At 39.8% G+C, this 22,009-nt stretch overlaps 1 protein-coding gene across 1 annotated transcript in view; it reads left to right on the forward strand.

The window, feature by feature from the left end:
- Window positions 1–22,009, forward strand: part of si:dkey-112m2.1 (transmembrane protein 132C) — a 173,145-nt gene that overhangs the window by 30,034 nt on the left and 121,102 nt on the right. Inside the window, exon 2 of the mRNA XM_017714233.2 lies at window positions 16,771–17,680. Within this exon, the coding sequence (XP_017569722.1) occupies window positions 16,771–17,680 (910 nt within the window). The remainder of the gene's footprint in view (window positions 1–16,770; window positions 17,681–22,009) is intronic.

The following is a 22,009-nucleotide window of genomic DNA, read 5'->3' on the forward strand; positions in this document are numbered from 1 at the left end:
GGGGTGGGGAGAGTGGAAGCCAATAGATAACGTTATTCTCTGAGTGGAGTGGAAATGACAGGGGGACATTTTATTCTGTAACAAAAGAAGCTTGACTGTGGCACTGCCTGAGAGGCCCGCACATGTCCCAGCTCAGAGCCAAGCATGCTGGAGACCAGGAGTTCATCTCTCTCCAGAGAATACAACTGAAGAACATGCTCTCCATCTTTTTCTGCTCCCAACATGATGCATGATTACTCAGAGCTATCTGAGCCATGGCCGGCCGTGCAGGCCTGCTTCATTGTCAGAAGCACACATTTCACACATGTGCTTTTGCACATCAACAGTTTGATGTCTGAGTGGTCATGTAATGTGCTGGGCTGTGCTTTGCACGTGCCTACAAACACAGGCCAGTATATTTCTGGTAGAAAACAGCATCTCCACTTTTCAAGCACATTCCTTCTGCTGTTGATAGGTCAAGTAAATGAATCCTAGTGTTGCTTATGGTCCTTTTTTTCAAGCAGTGTTAACCATGTCATTGTCATGTTAACCATGTTCTGTGAGAGTGTATCCCTGTATCTTATTTTTTCTTGTATTTTGTTCCCGTTTGTCTGGATTTATGTAATGAAAACAGTCTTAATTCATTTTTATGTGACCTCCAACAGCTTTATCTATTAGTAACAAAATCAGCCTGTTTAATTCTGTGGGCTTTAGACTGATGTACTGTATGCTATCACTGTCAGAACAAAGTCTTGTGTCTCCGTGATGTTTATTTAATTTTTTCACAATTTGAAAATGCCAGCTGACCTTTACAGTGTGTTAAATTTCATGATGAAAGGAGAAACATATTTATTCTTGTTATCTTTAACGTTTTTTTTTCCCCCTTTATCTTTAAAGTTACCAATCTGGCGATACAAAGTTTTGTTTCTGACAGTGAAGATAAACAACCTGTGTTATAAATAGCTGCAAAAAGCAGTTCGGTCTGAAACAGAGGCAGATATTGGTTAATATAGGTTGGTTATTGTGACATCACAATAACAGCAAATGGCAAAATCAGCAAATTCAAGATGGGCTTTCGCGCCTTCATTTCCATGATTTTTCAAACTTTAACAGTTTCCATGTCATATCAAACTTTAATTTTAAAAAAGCAAGAAAACATTGGTTTTCCAACATATAGGGCTTCAAGAGCACAGTACGGCATCTGCTATCTATTCTATACCATTCATGTATCTGACAGAAGAGCACAAGCCCATTCTGACATATTAATATTAGAACTGGAGAATGAGCCAATATCAGCAACAGGGCTATACTGTGAGAGTTCTAGCCTACGCATTTGACTCTATCAGTATACAGAGTGACTTATTGTGCCCTTTGGCCTTTTTTTCCCTTTTTGGCTGATCAAATATCTGAATAAATAGGTTCTGCTGTAAACAAAATCATAGCTGTCATCCTCATTTATGCAAACGCTAAGTGCTGTGAGTGGGTTGCTGCTTGGCTGACCTGGCTTCACAGGCTGTAACCCACGTGTGTGTGTGTGTGTTTGTGTGTGTATGTGTGCGTGTGTGTGCGCGCATGCATTGTGTGTGTGCATGTGTTTGTGGACATATGTTGATTACCCAGAGGCCCCAAGTCTTGACATGATCCTGATTTATGTAGAACTGCATTTTCAAGACTGCATTGACTTCTGCAGGAGAATAAGCAGAGCTTGGATAAAACCAACTGACCTGGAATGATTAACATACTTTTACCACAAACTTTGCACGCCGAAGTACTATTTGGATAGCATTAGTTTTAAATGGGAAGGTAAGCTAATCAGACCCTCCACGAATGGGCAATCACAAATTCAACCCGGCACTCGCAGTATTTCCAAGGGCTGACTTATTTCCACATTAAACATGTAAATCATAATCACCTTAAAAGTACATGGTGCTTTCACAATTATGTAAGCATTCAGCTTTAGTGCTACATGCAGAAGCCATGGATAATGCAAAGTTCACATTTGACTGGAAATGTTTTAGTTAATGACAAGGCAAACCTATTTGCAAATGTTTTACCTGAAAGCAGGATGGAAACTGTTTAGTACGCCAAGCAACACTGTTGTGGACCAGGAATAATAATAATTTAAAAAAAAGAAGTTTTGCATGGCGTACCAAACAGTTTTTATCCTACGATAACCTTTTTCTCTCTCCACTTTTATGGACAATTTTTTACCGTGTGGCCCAAACCCAACAAGTACTGGGCGCTAAACATTAATTTCAGCGTATGCGTTGCTGCTGGTAACTTTAGAGAAGATAAAGTAGCTTAGATGTAGATTACATAGACATTATAGACATGTTGCTTGCTAATTTTGACCAATAGGCTCTGGCTGCAGACTCAGACAGTTCCCCCCTTAGCCCCCATGACGTCACGTGCACATGCATTCTCTGCCGCAGTGGTAGTTGGGTTGTGGAAACTGGATCAAGTGATTCATTGACCCCTTGTACCCTCTGACTTGAGGCATTGTCATGCTGGAAAACACCACTTCCATCAGGATAGAAATGTTTCATCAGAAGATAAAGGTGATCAGTCAGAATAACTTAGTATTGATTTGCAGTGACCCTTGACTCTAAAAGGGCAAGTAGTCTAAAAGCCATGGCAGCAAAAGAGCAACCTGGCCACGTCTCTGTGTACACCGCACATGCACTCACCCACTTGTAGAGTATATGGCGAAGGATGATTCTGGCCATTCAGTTTTTCCAGTGTGTGTTTTTGCACCACAGAGCTCTTAAATGAACATTCATCTCTGCAATGATATTCTCAACCATCTTAGGAACAGTTGCTCTTCTGTTTTTCCTTACACTAAGGCAGGAGCATTATGGCCAATGAATGTGCTTTTTCAACCACAAATTCCAGTCCTATGTGCTGATGTCTTTTCTATACATCTAATTGCAGATGTCACTTTAGTCAGTTATGCCACTTTTTTGTGACTGACCCAATAATGCAGTTACTTAAATCTTTTCCTCTTAAAATCTCGATGCAAAATCGAGGTCAACTGGGCCTGCTCAGCATTTTTTCTTAAACATGCCACAGAACATGGTTAGTTGTTAACTGGTAATTGTATCATTCAGTATGCAATTTCCCAAATATTATTCAGATTTTTCCCTTAATTTGTCACCAGTCTGTATGTGAGGAATAGCACTTAAGAGCGTAAAATACAGAGAAAATGGAATGGATGGAAATTATTCTCCTATCTGCAATAGTATCAGCTATTCATCCTAGTAAACCTCTCCTACCCGCTCAGTTTTCCAAAAAGAAGTTCAAAGAAGTTCTGAGGAAATTTCTGTTCTTGGCATTTGAAACTCAGAAGAACAGTTTAATTGGTGCTAAATATTCACACAGCATGCTCAATCCGTTTGAGGCTTCACCAGCATTGGAAATTGCGCGATTACTGTTTTAAAGATTTAGTGTGTCTGCTCTGCACGCTGTAGCACACAGCTGGAGGCTGGTTAGCAAAGAAGAAGCCTTTCGTGATACATGTCTGTCTGATCTTATGGCCATGAAACAGTTCCTTTTTTTCAGATTTCATTTTCAAATTGCTGTGTGAAGACATTTATGTGAGAAGGATCCCAAAAAGACTTTCCTAAGATTTCATGGGATAAACTGCTATCTAGGCGTTCCAAAGTCTTATCCTGCCTGGTTTCATGAGTGGTTCAATTTAGCGCCAGGAAATCTAACACTGTGTTCAATAGCTTGTGCTGGCTCTGGCCAATAATCAGTCTTCTATCTGTGCCAGTTGCCTAACTGTCCAATTCAGCCCATTAAGGGGATCTACAGTAGTAATGACCAACAAAAAAAATCAATCAGGAACATAGAGTAATATCAAAAGGGGATGGCAATAAAGTCTAGAGGCTGTTTAAAATGTGAAATATAATGATGTATGTGTGTGTGTGTAGATATATATATATATACTATGTATGTATGTGTGTGTATAGCCATAATATTAAACCATCTCCTTGTTTCTACACTCATTGTCCATTTTAGAAGCTCCATTTACTTCATAGGTGCACTTTATAGTTCAGCAATTACAGACTGTGGTCCGTTTGTTGTTCTGCATAGTTTAACCCCCCTTTTACCCTGCTCTTCAGTGGTCAGGACCCCCACAGGACCACCACACAGTAGGTATTATTTGGGCGGTGGATCAATCTCAGCGCGGCAGTGACAATGACGTGGTGGTGTGTTAGTGTATGTTGGACTTGTACGAGTGGATCAGACACAACAGTGCTGCTGCAGTTTTAAACACCTCAGTGTCTCTGCTGGACTGCAAATAGACCACCAACCAAAAATATCTAGAACTAGAGCAGGACTAACACAAACTGTGCAACGTGAGATGCACTATTGTCTCTGACATTACAACAATGTGGACCAACAAGGTAGGAATATCTAATAGAGAGGACAGTGAGTGGATACAGCAGCACTGCTGTGTCTGATCCACTCGTACCAGCACAACACACGCTAACACACCACCACCACATCAGTGTCACTGCAGTGCTGATATTGATTCACCACCCAAACAACGCCTGCTCTGTAGTGGTCCTGTGGGGGTCCTGACCATCAAAGAACAGGGTAAAAGGGGGCTAACAAATTATGCAGAGCATCAGATGGACTGTAGTCTGTAATTGTAGAACTGTGGCAAGTGAAGCTGAGAAAATGGACAATGAGTGTAGAAGCAAGATAGTTTTAATGTTATGGCTGATTGATGTACATTTAAGGAAGACTAATATTCATTCTGTCTGAGGTTTGCTTGTCTGTCTTCTTTCTTCTCCCTTTCTCTGTGAGCACGACCTCTGATGCTAATAATTCTTGCCGTGATTCATATTTTCATTTGACTTCCACCAGTCTCTGTTTTCAATGTGTGCTATTTTTCATTTGTCTTGGAAATGCAATCCCTGGAGGTATGATTTGAAATGAAAATTTACCTTCGTATTATTGCATCATGCCTCTGGACATTGCTGTCTGTGACAAGGGGCCGTCTCACTTCCATTCCATCTCATCATCATCCACCAGAGTTGTGCTCAGAGTTTGTTTGTGATCTTTGAGTTGAAGCAGGAAAGACCACAGGGACCTTAGTGTTTGGAAGAGTGGCCAGTCAGCAGTGTTGGATGGGAAAGTAAGCCAAATCTTTCAAGTAAATTTGAACCCTGCAGAGTGCCACCAGTGCTCCTGAGGATGGGCTAACAGCTGTGTTGCTCAACTCAGCACATTTTGCATCTCTACTCTGTTTTGTACTTCATTTTTAGTGAATGACTAGATGCCCAGCATGTGTTTCTTCTTTTCACCCACCTCCCCCTCCTGCAACTCTACAATACACTTGTGATCAACAGGCACTAGATAGGATTGAAATGGCACACATACCTTATGTGGACAAAACTTAATGTTTTGTCCCCAACTGCTGGAGCTCTTCCTTTTCTTTGGTCACTTCACGAGGGGCAATGAGCTCCCTGCAAGCTTTAGCCTGCTCTGTGATTTCTTTCATTTTGATAAAGTTGCTGAGGTAGATGCTGGAAGAGCCTTCTGCAGCCGAGCATGACTAATGCCAACCAACCCCCCACCCAGCGCCCCCTCCCCAAGTGTTTCTCTACAATTCCTACAGTATTTAATACATTATGCTTAACTAAGAAAACAGGGAGGAGAGAGATTTTCAGCATCCCGCCTAAAAAGCAATTACTTCTGAGCCTTAATTGAGATGATTCCATAATGAGATGAGATCATTATAAACAACTGCAGTGATGTCAACAGAATAATCTGGCTTTATTTATTGTATATTTCCCCCTAAAACCATCTTATGTACTTTTGTGGTAGTGGGCAAACATTACTGAAGGCAAATTTTACAAAATATGTAACCCAATAGCGTGAAAACAACTTTATCCTAAACTCTAAAGATGGCTTTTATATGCAGAAGAGAAATGATGAGCCACATAACTAGGTTGTGTTTCGTTTTTTTTTTTTTGTACTGCATTTGAATATAAGGCAGAGACTAATTCATTTTCTGAAATATGTCTGTCACTGGCGTTCCCTCTGGAGGTTAGAATTTTTCATTTTCCTTTCCACCTGTTTCACATGTAACAACATTTCAGATCAGCTTAATTTTCTCCCCTTCCCTCGTCTTAGGCTTGTCTCCAGCAAGGCTTACATGCTGAAATTCCTGCTCCCTGCTACATCGGCAGTTGGAGCTGGGTGTTTGATGGCTGGCTGGCTGGCTGGCTGGGGGAAAGGGACTGTGTCTTGCTTGATTTGTCAGTCAGGGACTGGAAGGAGATGTAGAGTGAGATGATGAAGCCAGGACTAGACTAGCATAGCGTTGCATCAAAGGGCCCAATATGAATTGTCCTGTTTTTATAAATGTCGTATGTAAACATCTGAAACAAGTTTCAGACTGTACAATTTACTCCCCAAGTCTGTACAGTGTGTGTGTGTGTGTGTGTATAGGAACCAAATGGCCCTTTGGGAATGTCTTGGTTTTTGTAATGTTTCTTGTGTGTTATTGAATCAGGCACAATACAGGGCAGGCAGTCAGAACAGAGGACATGTACATGTGTCTTAAAGATACAATTATTGAAATAGCTTATTAATTTTTAAGGAGTAAAGAGAGACAATGGACATTATGGTTGTTTTTGATGCACACTATGCATTATTTTTATTCATTTATGTTTTCAGTAACATTAAAATGATACTTTTTTTGTAGGTGGGCATGCAAGTCAATATTTAAACCTTTTTTTATTGCGACAGCTGTAAGAAAGCTATAGTCATACTGTCCTTTCTATCTTGATATGGTCATCTTTGTGGAGAGGTATGAATTGTTTTCACAGCAGGGATCCCCTTCCTCCCATTATTGCATGCAGCTCAATACAGAACCACAAGATTAAACACCAGTGAGCCAACAGTGTCCTAGTTACAGGAAATATGATTATATCAATTAAAGCATCTGAGTCAATTTCCATTCTGCTGCTGGAATGGCCACTAGGGGGCCTGCACTAAATGTTTAAAAACAGAGCGTACCACACTCTTTAAGCAGAACATCTGGAGACTTATTGGCCATGTCCATAAAAGATATTGTTTTGAGCCTCATCCATCACTGTCTGAGCAAAATGTTGCATATTCCATTATTTTTCAGACTAATGTATTATTTTGCTTATCGATTGTGTTTCTAATATGTAGCCACAAATAGAAGATGTATAGTGTTCCTCTGCTTGATAGTATTGACCTGACACTGACCACTGTTTTCTGATTCACCATGGCACTGTATACAGTCTGGACCTTCTGAGTGATTACCATTAATACCTATTAGCTCAGAGCTTGGCCATTTTCCAAAGCAACTCACACATTCACTTACAGTAAGATTATATAGATTTTTATTGAGGCAATTGAGAGAATGGTAGCCCAAGGGCACTCCAATTACGTCGGCCCAAAACCTGACTCCAGTAAGATTCCCTGAAGGCCAGAGTCGGCAGCTGGAGGCACTGCTCCACTCTGGAGCATATCTTAAATTAGTTAACAGCTCCCTTGCCTCCACTTACTGTGCACTCGTTTGCTGTTGTCAGCACATATTTCAGTTGCTTTGCAAGTGTCTCCGACAGGCTTAGCATCCAACAAACTCCCTTCAAATAGATCTTAGTTTATATGAAGTCAAACGCATGGTGTGGACTACCACGCTTGCAAATGCAAACATCAAACATAAATAATTTAAGCTGTTTTTTTTTCCCCGTCGGTACATGCTTAGTCAACCATATCATAGCACTAAACTGAAAAAGTCTCAGCCAGCCAAACAGCTTCCTTGAGTTCTCTTCTTAAAATCTTTTCATTTACATGCTCAGTTTTTTTTTCAACAGGGACTTTTTTGAATGACTCAGCAGAACAGAAATCAGAAATATGCAGTGTCACACTGTCACTCGATTACTTGGTCAATTTAAAGAAGTGCCATATAAAAATGTAAATTCCCAGTGATTGGACAGTGATTAGCAGGCAGTTTGTATGATGATAATGCATATACCTTCATCTCAACACCAATTTTATGACATTTTTGCTGCATACTGTTTTTTTTTTGTAGTGAAGTCTTCCTAGTTTACTTTTTTTCAGTAAGTATTTTGAAAGCTTGGAAAGGCAATACATTGTTTGGTTTTTCCAGTGCTGAGTGGCATCAATATAAAAAACAGTCAGTATTTTCCAAATGTGTCACAGTATTATTGGTTTTTATTGGTTATTATTGGTTATTATTATGGTATAAAGTTATATTTAAAGGGGAATTCCACCTGTTTTTTTTTTTTTTTTTTTAATAATTCAGTGGCTGAGATATAAAGTCAGTCAGAGTGGATTGATGTGAAATGGTACATTGTATAGAAACTTGCCAGCTCGGATTTCTTTACACTGGTGGTGATAGGAATGAGTAGTCACAGTATCTACAATGCAAATATTGTCTTTTTATTTAGGATTCAAAAACAAACAGAGGTCAGAAGACCTACACTGGGCTTCTGAGTTTTTATGCATGTTGATACTGGTAAAATAGTCAAAAAACTGAAAAAATCAGGGGAATACCTGATTTAAAAATGTGACTGGGAAAATCACCAGTTTTGGTTGAAGGGTAATCCTGCATAATTAAACTGTTAAGTTTTGAGTAAATATATTGGTTTGATGTGAAATGCTACATTCCAGAGAAACATACTCAGAATTTTTCAGAGTGGTGGTGATAGGAAGCAGACGTCTGAATGTCCAGACATATTATTTCAGATTTGTAACTATTTTACCATTACCAGTATTAAATAATTATTAAAGAAAGTATTTTGGATAGTAAATGGCTATATCCTTGTTCTTGTCTCCACCACTGGAAATAAATCTGAGTCAGTGAGTTTCTCTACAGTGAACAATTTTACATCTAGCCTGTCTGAATGACTTTACATTTCAGTCATTGTATTGGTGGAATTCCCCTTTAAATTTGCGCCAATAAGATTAAATCATTCATTCTTCCTAAGTACCGGTCCTCTGTGCCAAAATAATCTGATAGGACTTGTTTTGGTTGGTTTTCTTCTCCTAAAATTAGGGATGCACTGCTGCTGGATTTGCAGGTCAATGCTGAAAAACTTTTTTTACGTACATATCTGCCAGTACCAATACATAAACATTCAGAAAGTATAGAAATCAAGACTAATTGTGTCTGAATTAGCCCAGTGGAGGAATGTAATGCTTATATGTAGAGAGTTGCAAATGCAATAAAATGAAAAAAATGTAGCACAGTAGCTTAGCTTCAGCTAAGCAGTACAGTAAAGGCATCATCAGAAGGAATTTCAAATATCATTTGAAATATCAGTCAAAGGTCAATCAAAAATGATGTCAATACCGATATGATGCACAGTGTATTTCTACCAGTATGACAACAGGGACGCTGCTATTGTGTAGAATAGAATGTTAACATAGACACAATACTTATTAAACTAAAAGTCAATATGTGACTATATTGGTGGACCGTTACAAATAATATTTGGCCAAGAACTACTTTTTATTATAAGTTCATTTCTCAATTACTAATAGAATTGTCAGTGACATTAAATATAATGCCAGTATTCTTATATTCCTATTACCGCTGATATTCCTATAGCGGTAATGTTGCCAACACTGGTGCAACCCTGCATGTCAATTTCTCATGTTTTTAGAAAGTAAGAAGTCTTTATTCCTCAGCTTTGCTGAAAGTGAATGAAAAAATGGACCCTGAAAGGAGTGGAGAGCAAAAGAACGAGGCAGAGAAGGCCAAATGGCTGAGGCCGAATACACCATTCCGTTCTCTGAGATTAAAGCTTTTGGTTTTGATGGTGTTTTAATTTCATTTCTACTCAATACTCTGGCCTGCAACACTTCTTCTATATATTCTATTGATAATGCACTCCAAAGTGCTTCTCATATAAATAAATTGCTTGAAAAAAAAAGTCATTATACAGCCTAAGAGCAAAACAGTGAAATATTCCAAGTATCAAGCCATCAGCGTGTCCTTCAGAGAAAGGCGATACTGAAAGATTTCACTTTGCCTAACTACTGATCTGCCTTTAAGTAAACAGCTTTTTTTTGTAGCGTCTTGGGCTCCTTGTCATCTTTGTCTGACTGGCACCCAAACGTAAGATGATTGTAGAGTAAACATTAGAGCCACTGGGCGGGATGAAGATGTGTGAAGATTATCGTCTAGAGAAAATGTCCCTAATGCACTGATGTAATGTTTAACATAAAAGCAGGAAGACATGGACATCTGAATATATCATTCAGTTCAACTGGAGATCTCTTTATAGGCTCAGACCTCTTATTAGGAGATGGAAGTTGCTGCACAATACACACAGTAAGGGACGGATAAGTGGTATGTATGATGAAGATATGCAGTTTAGAAGGGTGAAATGTATGCCTCCTTTTAGTGCATAGAATCTCAATGGCTTCAGAATTGTTTTTGGCTCTTTCTATGTCGGTTCCTATAGGAATGCAATCTGAAATGCATACAGTATGTGCGTATGTAGATGTTTTCCTACATTCTCAGGACAAAAAAAGTTTAATGGCTGGACCAAAATGAAACAAATGGCTCTGTAAAATGCTGTTGAGAATGTATGTATACATTTTATATACATTGCTCAAAAAAATAAAGGGAACACTTAAACAACACAATATAACTCCAAGTAAAATCAAACTTCTGTGAAATCAAACTGTCCACTTAGGAAGCAACACTGACAATCTATTTCACTGCTGTTGTGCAAATGGAACAGACAACAGGTGGAAATTATTGGCAGTTAGCAAGACACACTCAATAAAGGAGTGGTTCTGCAGGTGGGGACCACAGACCACTTCTCAGTACCTTTCTGCTTTCTGGCTGATGTTTTGGTCACTTTTGAATGTTGGTGGTGCTTTCACACTCGTGGTAGCATGAGATGGACTCTACAACCCACACAAGTGGCTCAGGTAGTGCAGCTCATCCAGGATGGCACATCAATGCGAGCTGTGCCAAGAAGGTTTGCTGTGTCTGTCAGCGTAGTGTCCAGAGGCTGGAGGTGCTACCAGGAGACAGGCCAGTACACCAGGAGACGTGGAGGAGGCCATAGGCGGGCAACAACCCAGCAGCAGGACCGCTACCTCCACCTTTGTGCAAGGAGGAACAGGAGGAGCACTGCCAGAGCCCCGCAAAATGACCTCCAGCAGGCCACAAATGTGCATGTATCTGCACAAACGGTCAGAAACCAACTCCATGAGGATGGTAGGAGGGCCTGACGTCCACAGATGGGGGTTGTGCTCACAGCCCAACACCATGCAGGACACTTGGCATTTGCCAGAGAACACCAGGATTGGCAAATTCACCACTGGCGCCCTGTGCTCTTCACAGATGAAAGCAGGTTGAGCACATCTGGGACATCATGTCTTGCTTCATCCACCAACGCCACATTGCACCACAGACTGTCCAGGAGTTGGCGGATGCTTTAGTCCAGGTCTGGGAGGAGATCCCTCAGGAGACCATCCGCCACCTCATCAGGAGCATGCCCAGGTGTTGTAGGGAGGTCATACAGGCACATGGAGGCCACACACAATACTGAGCCTCATTTTGACTTGTTTTAAGGACATCACATCAAAGTTGGATCAGCCTGTCGTGTGTTTTTCCACTTTAATTTTGTGTGTGACTCCAAATCCAGGCCTCCATTGGTTAATAAATTTGATTTCCATTGATGATTTTTGTGTGATTTTGTTGTCAGCACATTCAACTTTGTACAGAACAAAGTATTCAATGAGAATATTTCATTCATTCAGATCTAGGATGTGTTATTTGAGTGTTCCCTTTATTTTTTTGAGCAGTGTATATATACAATGTACATTGACTGGGAAACCAGCGAGAGGTCAGAGCTTTATTTATACATTTTTAATCGAACATACACCGAAACCAAAACAAGGCTTGCTCAGCCTTTTACATTGTTTTTAATGATTTTAAAGTGAAGTTGAAAGATTCAGATCCCACATTTTCATGTCTTTACAGAAACCAAAAAGTTTAGCCCATAGGTAGAGCCTTATTTTAGCCACACCCCTGCACTTTACCACGTAAGGTGAGGCTGTATCCCTGTCCCTCATGGCCATATGGTGAGCAGTATTATTACATTGTAATAATATGATTGTATTCAAAAGTTTTACAGAATGCTGAACACAGTGGATTATCGAAAATATAGTTTTAATTAAGTTAATGCCCAGGTTGCCTCTCGGTTTGCCTCTCATATTTCAGTAGTGGTGATCAAAACACAAAAAAAATGTTTGAAAATAGGTAATTGCAGCATATTGTCTCTCAATTAGTAACTTCCTGAAATATTGAAAAAAAAACATTTGAAAGTACATAATTTTGATATTTGATTGAGTAGAAATGTCACAGTGTTAAAGCAATAATTTAAAAATGGCAAATGTTTTAAATGCATTTCTTAGGGTTGTTTTTTCTCTAGTTTCTTGTTTGACTCTGTAAAGCAGGCATGTAAAACTGACCATTCTGGGCCAAAGTGCTGCGTATATTAGCGTTGACCTTCTTCTAATGCTCTGAATTCAGTTAATGAAGTCCTTGCTAATTAGCTGATGAGCTGAATCCGGTGTATTTAATGAGGTAGTGTGCTGAAGTCTACAGTGCATGTCTGCAGGACTGGATCCTGACATATAAACCATTCATAGTAATGCAGGCTGAAGCCCAGCTGTATGTATGTCATACGTTAATGGTCTTAAAACAAAACCTTCAGCAGACTATGCTGGACAGTGCTCATGGGAGACCAACGGATAAATCAATGAGCAGCAATCTGCCAAAAGTAACATGCAATTTGACCATGGGTGTTCAACTTGCATACGACTGTAGCTATAATGCACTGCTTTTTAAGTGGAAAACATCTTCACAGTCATATTCGGGTAAATAAGACGATTAGATTACATTAGATAATTAGACATTAGAGATTGACTTAACTACACTTAAATATAAAATAGCAAAGATTATTACAGCATTATAGTGATCCCAAACCTTTGAACGCTACTGTATATCAGTGCTGTCGGAACAAAATGTCCATCTTCATCCATCTTCCATTTTTGTCGTTTTTTTTCAGGTTTTTTTTAGTCGTCTGTATCATATGCAAAGTTCATGATGAATGGTCCAAAGAAACGGTGCAAAAAGTTTAGTTTCATTACATTAAAAGTAAAGTAGGTTTTTTTTCCCTTCGGTAAAGTTACCATTTTGGAGATGCGAGGTTTTGTTCTCACAGCAGCGATATGTATTACATACAGGCCATATTTATGATCTCACGTCCCGACACTGTATAAAAACAAGCATGTGTATGTGTATCCGTGTGTGTGTGCTGCATAAAGACTTGAGTGCCGTTGCTCTGAAGTGATTAGGCATGTCACTACAAGCGGGCGCACTCACATGTAATTGGGTTTGAGGATAAAGAGGGCACTGCCTGCTGATGAAATGCTTCTCTCTGTGGTTCTCTGTCCTTCTCTCTTCCTATCTCTTTCGTTCTTCCTCTCTCCTACTTTCTGCTGCAGTCTAATAGGCCACCAGCCTACAGACCCAGAGTTCCTAGCTCTAGATGAGCCACTTGACTCTTTCTCCTTATTAGCAGGCCTTTGCTATATTTACATATTTGATTTCAGTACAAGCTGCATGGCCAAATATTCTGAAAAGAAAAAAAACTGTTCTTGTGTTAAAGTACCACCGTGTTAAAGTGTTTTGGCTTGATCAACGATTCCGTTTGCCAGACAGTCTTGGGAGGATTTGCCAGGTTAAAACCATTTCTTTAGTAAATAATAATTGCTGATTCCTTCCAACAACCCGCTGAGTTCCACCAAGCTATGAAATGCTGTCTGCTGCCAAGAAAGAGGACACACTGTGTGCAGTGTCTGTGGAATCAATGTTACAGATTGTGCTTGCAAAAATAAATCAAACTCCCTAGCTCCAAAAATCATTACTGTCTAGTAGAAGTTGTTGAAAAGCGCTCTCTCTCTCTGTCTCTCTCTCTGTCTCTCTCTCTGTCTCTCTCTCTGTCTGTGTGTGTGTGTGTGTGTGTGTGTGTGTGTGAGGTGTGTGTGTGTGTGTGTGTGTGTGTGCGCGCACGCATGTATACATATTTCTGTGTGTGTGTATGTGTGTGTGTGTATACATATATACATATATTTCTCTCTCTCTGTGTGTGTGTGAGTGTGTGCATGTATACATATTTCTGTGTGTGTGTGTATACATATATACATATATACATATATTTCTGTGTGTGTGTGTGTGTGTGCCTGTATACATATTTCTGTGTGTGTGTGTGATAATAGATAATATATGTGATAATAGATAACATATATATATATATATGTACATATACATATTTTCTCTCTCTCTCTCTCTCTCTCTCTCTCTCTGTGTGAGTGTGTGTGTGTGTGTGTGTGTACATATATATACATATATTTCTCTCTATTTCTCTCTCTCTCTTTATTGCTGCCACAGAAGGTTAGATGATGTATCAGTTTTCTTAGGGGAATTGTCTCTGTGCTAACTATTCCTTCAGCCTCCCCTACAGATGTTTCTCTATGGATTATCGTTATCAGTTACAGTGAACTTTAGATTCATTATTTGTGTTAATTAGGTCTCTGCATTCATGTTGAGTTTCTAATTTTGGATGTCATTACATAAAAGAGAAAGAGAGAAAAACAACATTTTAAAATATCAGTTTGTATCCACTTCACAAACAGCCACCCGGATATCCAGTACATAGTACATAGGCTTAAGTTTAGCAGCAGTGTTCACCACCCATGTGTGGAATGCCACCCATAGTGTTTACAACCCGTATGTGGAAATGTACAAGGAGCAGAAAATACAACCTGCTTCTAAGGCTGACCTTTTGGGGTGTTTACAAGAAGCATGGAAAAAAATACATGAGTGATAATAGATAAATGTCATTGCAGAATTTTGGCATATTTTTTTCTAAATGCCTTGATGGATGCTTCATTTTTTTATTACTATATCATTTCACCCTTTCCGCCTTCACTCACAGTATATCTTTCCATTCTATTTGCTCTACATAACGTCAGCAGACAGTCAGTAGCCAGATGTGGTGTATATACATATCTGAAAAGCTGTTATTTGTGGTTCTTTATTTTTTGTTATTATTATTTACTTATTGTGTTATTTTAGATATTTTATTAATAAAAATTGTCTCACTATGTTGGCAGGTACTTTGGCTTGTTTCAAGCATATTTGTTAAAATTACTTAAAATGTGTGTAAAGAAGTTAAAAGGGTCCAATTTCAAAACATACCATTCACACCCCAGTCTATACAGGAATATATGAAATATATCCATATTCCATATATGGAAACTAAGCTGCAAAAACAGCTCTGCAGTGCGTATATAATGTCTTGAAAAACTAATACATTTACATATATCCACTTTGCTTAAAGCAGTTTAGCTCCTCCCATGTACATTGAAGATATAAGGAGTGTTTCAGCTTGGACCACTTTCTAAGTGAAGCCCAAAACAAGAAAGCCAGTCAGAGCAGAACTCATTTACATATATCAGTCATAAAGACATAGTATGAAACACATCTTATTTAATTCAAAGGGATAAAGTTGAGGTTGGAAGATGGTCAGACGTTTTTGGTACCTAAACCCATGCAAATGTTTTAAGTGGACATCAGTATCCAAAACCAAACAAAAAAATGCAAATATAAAATGTACACCCTTAAAATAATGTTCTTATATTTTTACAACAGTCATTACAATGATGAATATTACATCAATCAAATTTAAGATGATTTCACTTCTAAGATCTAAGATATTCATTTTCAGCCTAGTTGGTTGTACATCTAGGGACCCCAGAGCCTCAACTAGTTTGAAAATATGCATCCTTTCCTGCCTTTTGCCTAGAGCACTAGAATCACTAAATCTGCCCCTGCTAGTAGCACTAATGTTAGCTATGAAAATGGGGCAAGGTCCCAAAACAGGGTGATGCAAACTTGGCAAGGAGAGATGGTCTTCTTTTGAAATTTTCGTTTTACTGCTCCTACAGCAGTTGGTAAAACTCGGTCAAAGGATGGCAAAGTCAAGCCTGAGTGAGCAAGTTTGTGATCAGACTGATTGCTAAAGCAACATTGAGCCAGCAGTGTTCTCTGCGACAGTGAAAGTGCAGTTTAATTACTTTCTTAAACCGTGAAAAAGTATTTTGTTGTCATTAACAGGCAGTTTTAGGGGTTCTGAAAACAAAAGTTAAAACCAAATTACACATTTTCCTCTGTTGACTGAATAGTCCATCTATTTAGGCACAGACTCAATCCATCTGCACAAGCAAGACTGTTAAACAATCCATGTAATACTTTCAGGCCAACGAGATGCTTTATCACTGTATCGCTGTTGTGGCCTGGCGTCAGGTCTGAGTGTGCGATCAGTGTGCCTGCCACCAGCCGTCACAAATCTCCTCCACCTCTCTCTCATGCTGGCACAGTGACGCAAAATCAATAGGGCCTCTCGGGTCCCTCCATCAGCCCAAATATCTGTGGCGACCTGCTCCGGGTAGCAGGCGGTCGATAAGGGGGTCTGGCATTGCCTGAGATGGGATTGTGGTGTGGAAAGTGGACGATCAGGGTTTACGCACAGTCAGAGACAAATGACTCCCACTTTGTAGCATGGGGAGAGCTTCTAAGCAGCTGCTGCAGTTAGGGTCTGGGGGGTGGAGGTCTCACTGTAAAGGAAATGAGTGTAATAGAAGGGTGACTGATGTTTCTTCCTGTCTTCTCTCCTCTTGTGTCAGTGATGGATGGCAGACTGCTGTTGGAGGGCCTGCAGAGGTTTGGCGCTGTGCCTACATACCTTCCTGTCCAGTACCAGGTTCTGAACGCTGAGCTGGCCTTCTTCCTCAAAGAGGCTAACCAGGACATCATGAGGAACTCCAGCCTTCAGGCCCGAACAGAGCTCTTCTTCATCCAGCAGGCCAGGAGGATGCCTGTAGTTAATGCTAGTTATGGACCACTCTCAGTGCAGCAGCCTGTGCCCATGGAGCTCCTCGGACCAGGGCTATTCAGCAACCCATCTTCGTCTTCTTCATCATCGTCATCATCTTCTCAGCTCTTTACGTTCAACTGGAAGGTTCAGACATTCATCATAAGCGAACGCATTCACCCAAACTGGCCCAAAGTACAGGTCCTGTTCTATGTGGTGGGCCGAGACTGGGACGACTACAGCACCGTGGACAGGCTGCCCTGTGTCCGAATGTTCGCCTTCCATGAGACCCAGGAGGTCCGAGGAACATGCCGCTTGAAAGGGGAACTAGGTCTGTGTGTGGCTGAACTGGAGCCATTGCCCAGCTGGTTCAGCCCACCTAGTGTGGTACCTGGTAGACAAAGAGCTCCAGAGCAGGCTGAGGGCACCCCTGTGGAACTCTACTACATGGTACAGTCCACAGATACCGGTGACTGCAACTCTGAGGACTCCCGCAAGGCCAGCTCCATCCACAATGACCAGCAGGGGCCTGCAGGGTACTTTTCAGGCCCCACGCCCATGCGCAGGATCGGCAGCGTGCGACTGTTCCAGCCATTCTCTGAGCTACGACTGGACAGCAACTTTGTGGTAATGGTTCCCTCCAGGCCCATCAAGCAGAGGGAGACAGTATCAGCCTTTCTGGCTGCTTCAACACTTTCCTCTGTGGAGATCTTCACTCTCAGGTGAGAGACTCGCTCCTCTCACATTACATTCATGTCATCTTCAGAGAGTTTTATTATGGTTGATAATTGAAATGTAAGTGATATTCCTTTACTGTGTTATTAGATCTTTCAGTCACATCTGTGTGGTTTTTTTTAAATATAACTGTTAATTATACCATAATAATCAACTCCAGTGTTACATACAGTACTATGCAAATGTCAGAGACCACACTCTTATTTATTATTCTCAACAGTCATTAAATGCTGAAAATGAAATACAGAAAATTGCACAGAAGACTTAACTCTGTGTCCACCCTTTACCTTTATTACGTCTATTCTCTTTGAGAGATTTGCTTTCAGTTTTTCAAAGAAATCTGCAGGGATATTTTTCAAAGCCTCCAAAATTATGTAATCCAGTGATGTTAAGGACCATAAAAGTTCACTCCACATCCCAGATGTGCAGTTTCGCTGTTCTGTTATATAATTTTTTTTTTGCCTTATTTCCTTTTCTCAACAACAACTTCTTGACAGCTACAGCCTTTCAAACCCGTAGCACTGAGTTGTCTTCTCACTGTGAAGAGATGGCCATAAGCAAGACTGGAGCTTGATTTTCTCCTATGTCTCCAATATAAAAACTCTAAAGGAGCATTATTTAAGATGACGCAACCTGTTGAATTCATACTCCCCACAGTAACTCCTCCTTACTTACCAGTGTAGAAGAAACATTGCAAGCTCAGTGTCAAACTTCACACCTTTACTTGCCAAGAGCTGTCTCCAGTGGTGGAAAGTTATGTCAATGTTAACTCTTGTTTTGCTTTTATTTATGTCACTCCTTAACTTTGTGGTTTCTTGCTGGGAGTGTGCATGTTACTTCTTCATCATCTCATGTTGGACTGGTAACTCACTATAGCCTCTTGAGGTACAAAGTGTTATTACGAGACAGGACAGCGTGCTAACTTTAGTGAATATCTCTGCACCATTGACATTTTTGACATAACATCAGAACTGTTAGTTTTTCACATTCTCTTGATGATTTTAGTTAATTCTGGGATCTTTTAAACTACAAATCTTGAGCACATTGATCTGATGGTGACAGTTGTAGTGATCTACCAGGTCTTGAATGGTTGTAAGGGTCTGATTTTCCAGTATTGGATACGCCTGTTGTTTCACTTATTTTCCTTTGACTCTATCTCCTTTAGCAGTGTTAGACGCATGAGAGAAAAATTTACAAGGCAGCTGATGTGAGTTTGTGTAGTTACTTGTGTGAATGTTACTGCCTTTTTGAAGTGGTATGTAATGTCAGTGAGTCCTTTGGGAGCAGCTTTTGTTAGGAGGATACAGCTCTAAGCTTTAAGTTGATTAAAAGGATGAAAGAATTGTATATTTGATTTTAGTGTTAGAATTGGTAGTGGCTTTGTGGAATTTTCTGTTAAATATGTGCTTTCTGCTTTTTCCGTTACAAAATTAAAAAATTGTACTTAATGACCTAGAAGTTAAATAAGGGTGGCCTCTGAGTTTTGCAAGGTACTATATTTATGGCAACTGTAGTTTAACAGACTTTTTGATATACATTCCTTTCCAAAAAAGTCTTTTGGTATCTCTACACTGAATTTACTGCAGGCATGTATTGAATTGTGTTTAATTTATAAGACATTCTGATTCAATAGTAATGAATTTTCCCCTCTCAGCCCAAGTGCAAAAATTTACTATAGAGTTTTGAGCTTTAATGATGGAGTGTAGATTTGATGCAGCGGCCAAAGACATTAGGCATTTGTGTAAATGAGCGAATAAGGAATTAGTATTAATTACCAGTTGTGCCTCCTCATGCCTGAGATCTAAATCACCACGCGTGATACCGGTGCTGTGCCTTGAGTTATGCATTGACAAAATGCTCGGCCAATTTGTCAAGCAGGGCGAGCATTAGCTTAAAGCTTAACTGCTTTCTCTCGCATGAGTGATGATGAACTTTAAGTGTTCTGCTCTCAGTGGGAACCTGATGTGCTCCCGCTAAACATATATCAGATCTGTGAGTGCACTGGAGGAAGTTTATGTGGTCTTTAGCTTTTGAAAATGTAGATGTCTTTCATTTTAGAAGGAGCTGCTGCTGGGATTTGTGCATGCGTGTGTATATTTCAGATGGACCTACATGCCTAGTCACAGCTAATGAAGCTCAGAGTTGTCTTTGTTGTCTTTGGAGCACTTCTGATCTGCTCCCAGGGAGTTCTAACATCAGAAATTTGTTTGTTATATGGTTATCAGGCAGCTTTTAATTAAAGCAAAAAGAGAGAAAAAGTCGACTCCTCAGTAGCAGCCATGTTTATATGAAATGTATTGATGGGCTTTTAGTCAGGAAGTCTTCAGTGATCGAGGCCTCCTCTGTAGTTTTTTTTTTTTTTTTCCCCCCCGCATAGCTCCTGCGTTCGCCTTGTCTGATGATAAGATCCTATAAAGGGGTTTGTTCTCTTCTTTCATCACTTTTGCATGATGGCTAAATGCCTTTGTGACGGCTCCAAGTCCTCTCACCCCCCTAGAGATAGGCTCAGCTCTGTTCTTGTTTCAGGCTGGGCTCCAGCTCTATGCTGCGTTTTTTTTTTTTTTTAAAAGCAGTGACCAGCTGAGCACTGCTGATACGGGGGCTTCTCTTGGGTTCCTGGCCAGCAGGTTGTGTACATGGTCGTTATTGCTCCTGTATCCAGATCTTTTCATCCGCCTTATGAACTCTATAGTCTCTACCCTGTCCAGATTTTGCCTGCCCAACAGCTAAACCTTGGCAGTCTGTTCTGACCACAAGCTGAATCCAATAGAAAATTAGCCTCTATTTTATGTAGAGCTGCAAGACACACAGAAATATATAATGCTTAGTAAAACATTTGGATATTGTGAAAAAGAAGTGATAACTTATGATGAAAATAGTGTCTGTGGGTTTGAAGTACAGACCATATATTTTTTCTCTAATTAATCTCTCCTTTAAGCATATAGGAAAAAATACAAAATTACAAAAAGCCCCTTTTGTTATTCTGGAAAGTGCAAAATATAAATTATGAAATACTAATAGCTACTTACATCATGATTGCAAGCACATGTTGTGTCCTGTAACACTGTTAATAAAACACTCAGCACTCCCTGAACAACTTTTTTATAGAGGCCTACTGTCATAGATAAATACTCATTAATTTTCCCACCCTTGTGTTGAGGCAAGTTTGTTGTTGCAGTAGTCATTACTGATTCACACATTTTACACACCACTCTGGGAGTGAGAATACTTATCATGTTCAAAATATTATTACAGGTTAGTAGTTTCTTATTGAGTATTTTTTGTGTGTGCTTTCTAATTGGCTCTGTAGCAGAGTGGTTAAATCACTCTAGACTCAGAAGAGGCTACATTCCTGCCAATCTAATTACACAACTCTCACACTTTGTGCATGTCTCACAGTCTTTTCATGTCTTTTTCATGTTTCACAGAAACTCATGTGGTGATGACAGTAAAATATTATTGGGATATGATATGGAATATTCATGAAGCCCTAATTTTATGCACATCAAAAAAAAAAAACACTTCTTCTTGGTACTTTCCACCCTGCTATGATCCCAGAGGAAGACTGTGAACAACCATCTACACATTCCAATGTACTTCGATACTGCATCAGTGTCATCAATGAAAAATTGTCCCCTACTTTTGGCTTTATAAGACAGTACCAGTGCTCAGCTCTGTCAAATTAACTGATAAATCTGTAATGTGCTGTCATATTTTTGCTAATTTTCCATTCATTTTGAATTACTGTTAGTAGTGTGCCCTGCGATGGACTGGCGACCTGTCCAGGGTGTATCCTGCCTTTCTACCAGTGACAGCTGGGATAGGCTCCAGCACCCCCCACAACCCAGAAGGTGAAGTGGCTTAGAAGATGGCTAAAAAAGTCATCTGATCTTCATCTACATCATAATAATAATACATACAGTCTTCATTAGCAAACCACAGCTTATTAGAATGCCATATCTGTATTAGACAAAGGGTTTATACAGTACATTCAGGGTCAAACATAAAAATAGTATGTAACCCTTATATTTAATAACTAGTAGTACTTAATTTGTTGGTAAAAACCTCAACCAGATTCTTTGTAGCTGCTGATCAGCCCTGTGTAGTCAGGGGGAATTTTGGCCCATTTCTCTCAACAGAACAATTTTATGAAAAAATATTTCATACAAAAGGAAAAATGTGTTCACTATATCTGCCATAAACATGAGTGTTTGCACTCCAAAGCAGTGCTGCAGAAACCTATAAGGTAAGATTTTCTGGTTTAAAGGAAAATCCTTTTCTGATGAGATACCTTGAAGGTGTGAGAAACCTTTGAA

The sequence above is a fragment of the Pygocentrus nattereri genome, chromosome 16 (genome assembly GCF_015220715.1).
Source record: "Pygocentrus nattereri isolate fPygNat1 chromosome 16, fPygNat1.pri, whole genome shotgun sequence".
NCBI lineage: Eukaryota > Metazoa > Chordata > Actinopteri > Characiformes > Serrasalmidae > Pygocentrus > Pygocentrus nattereri.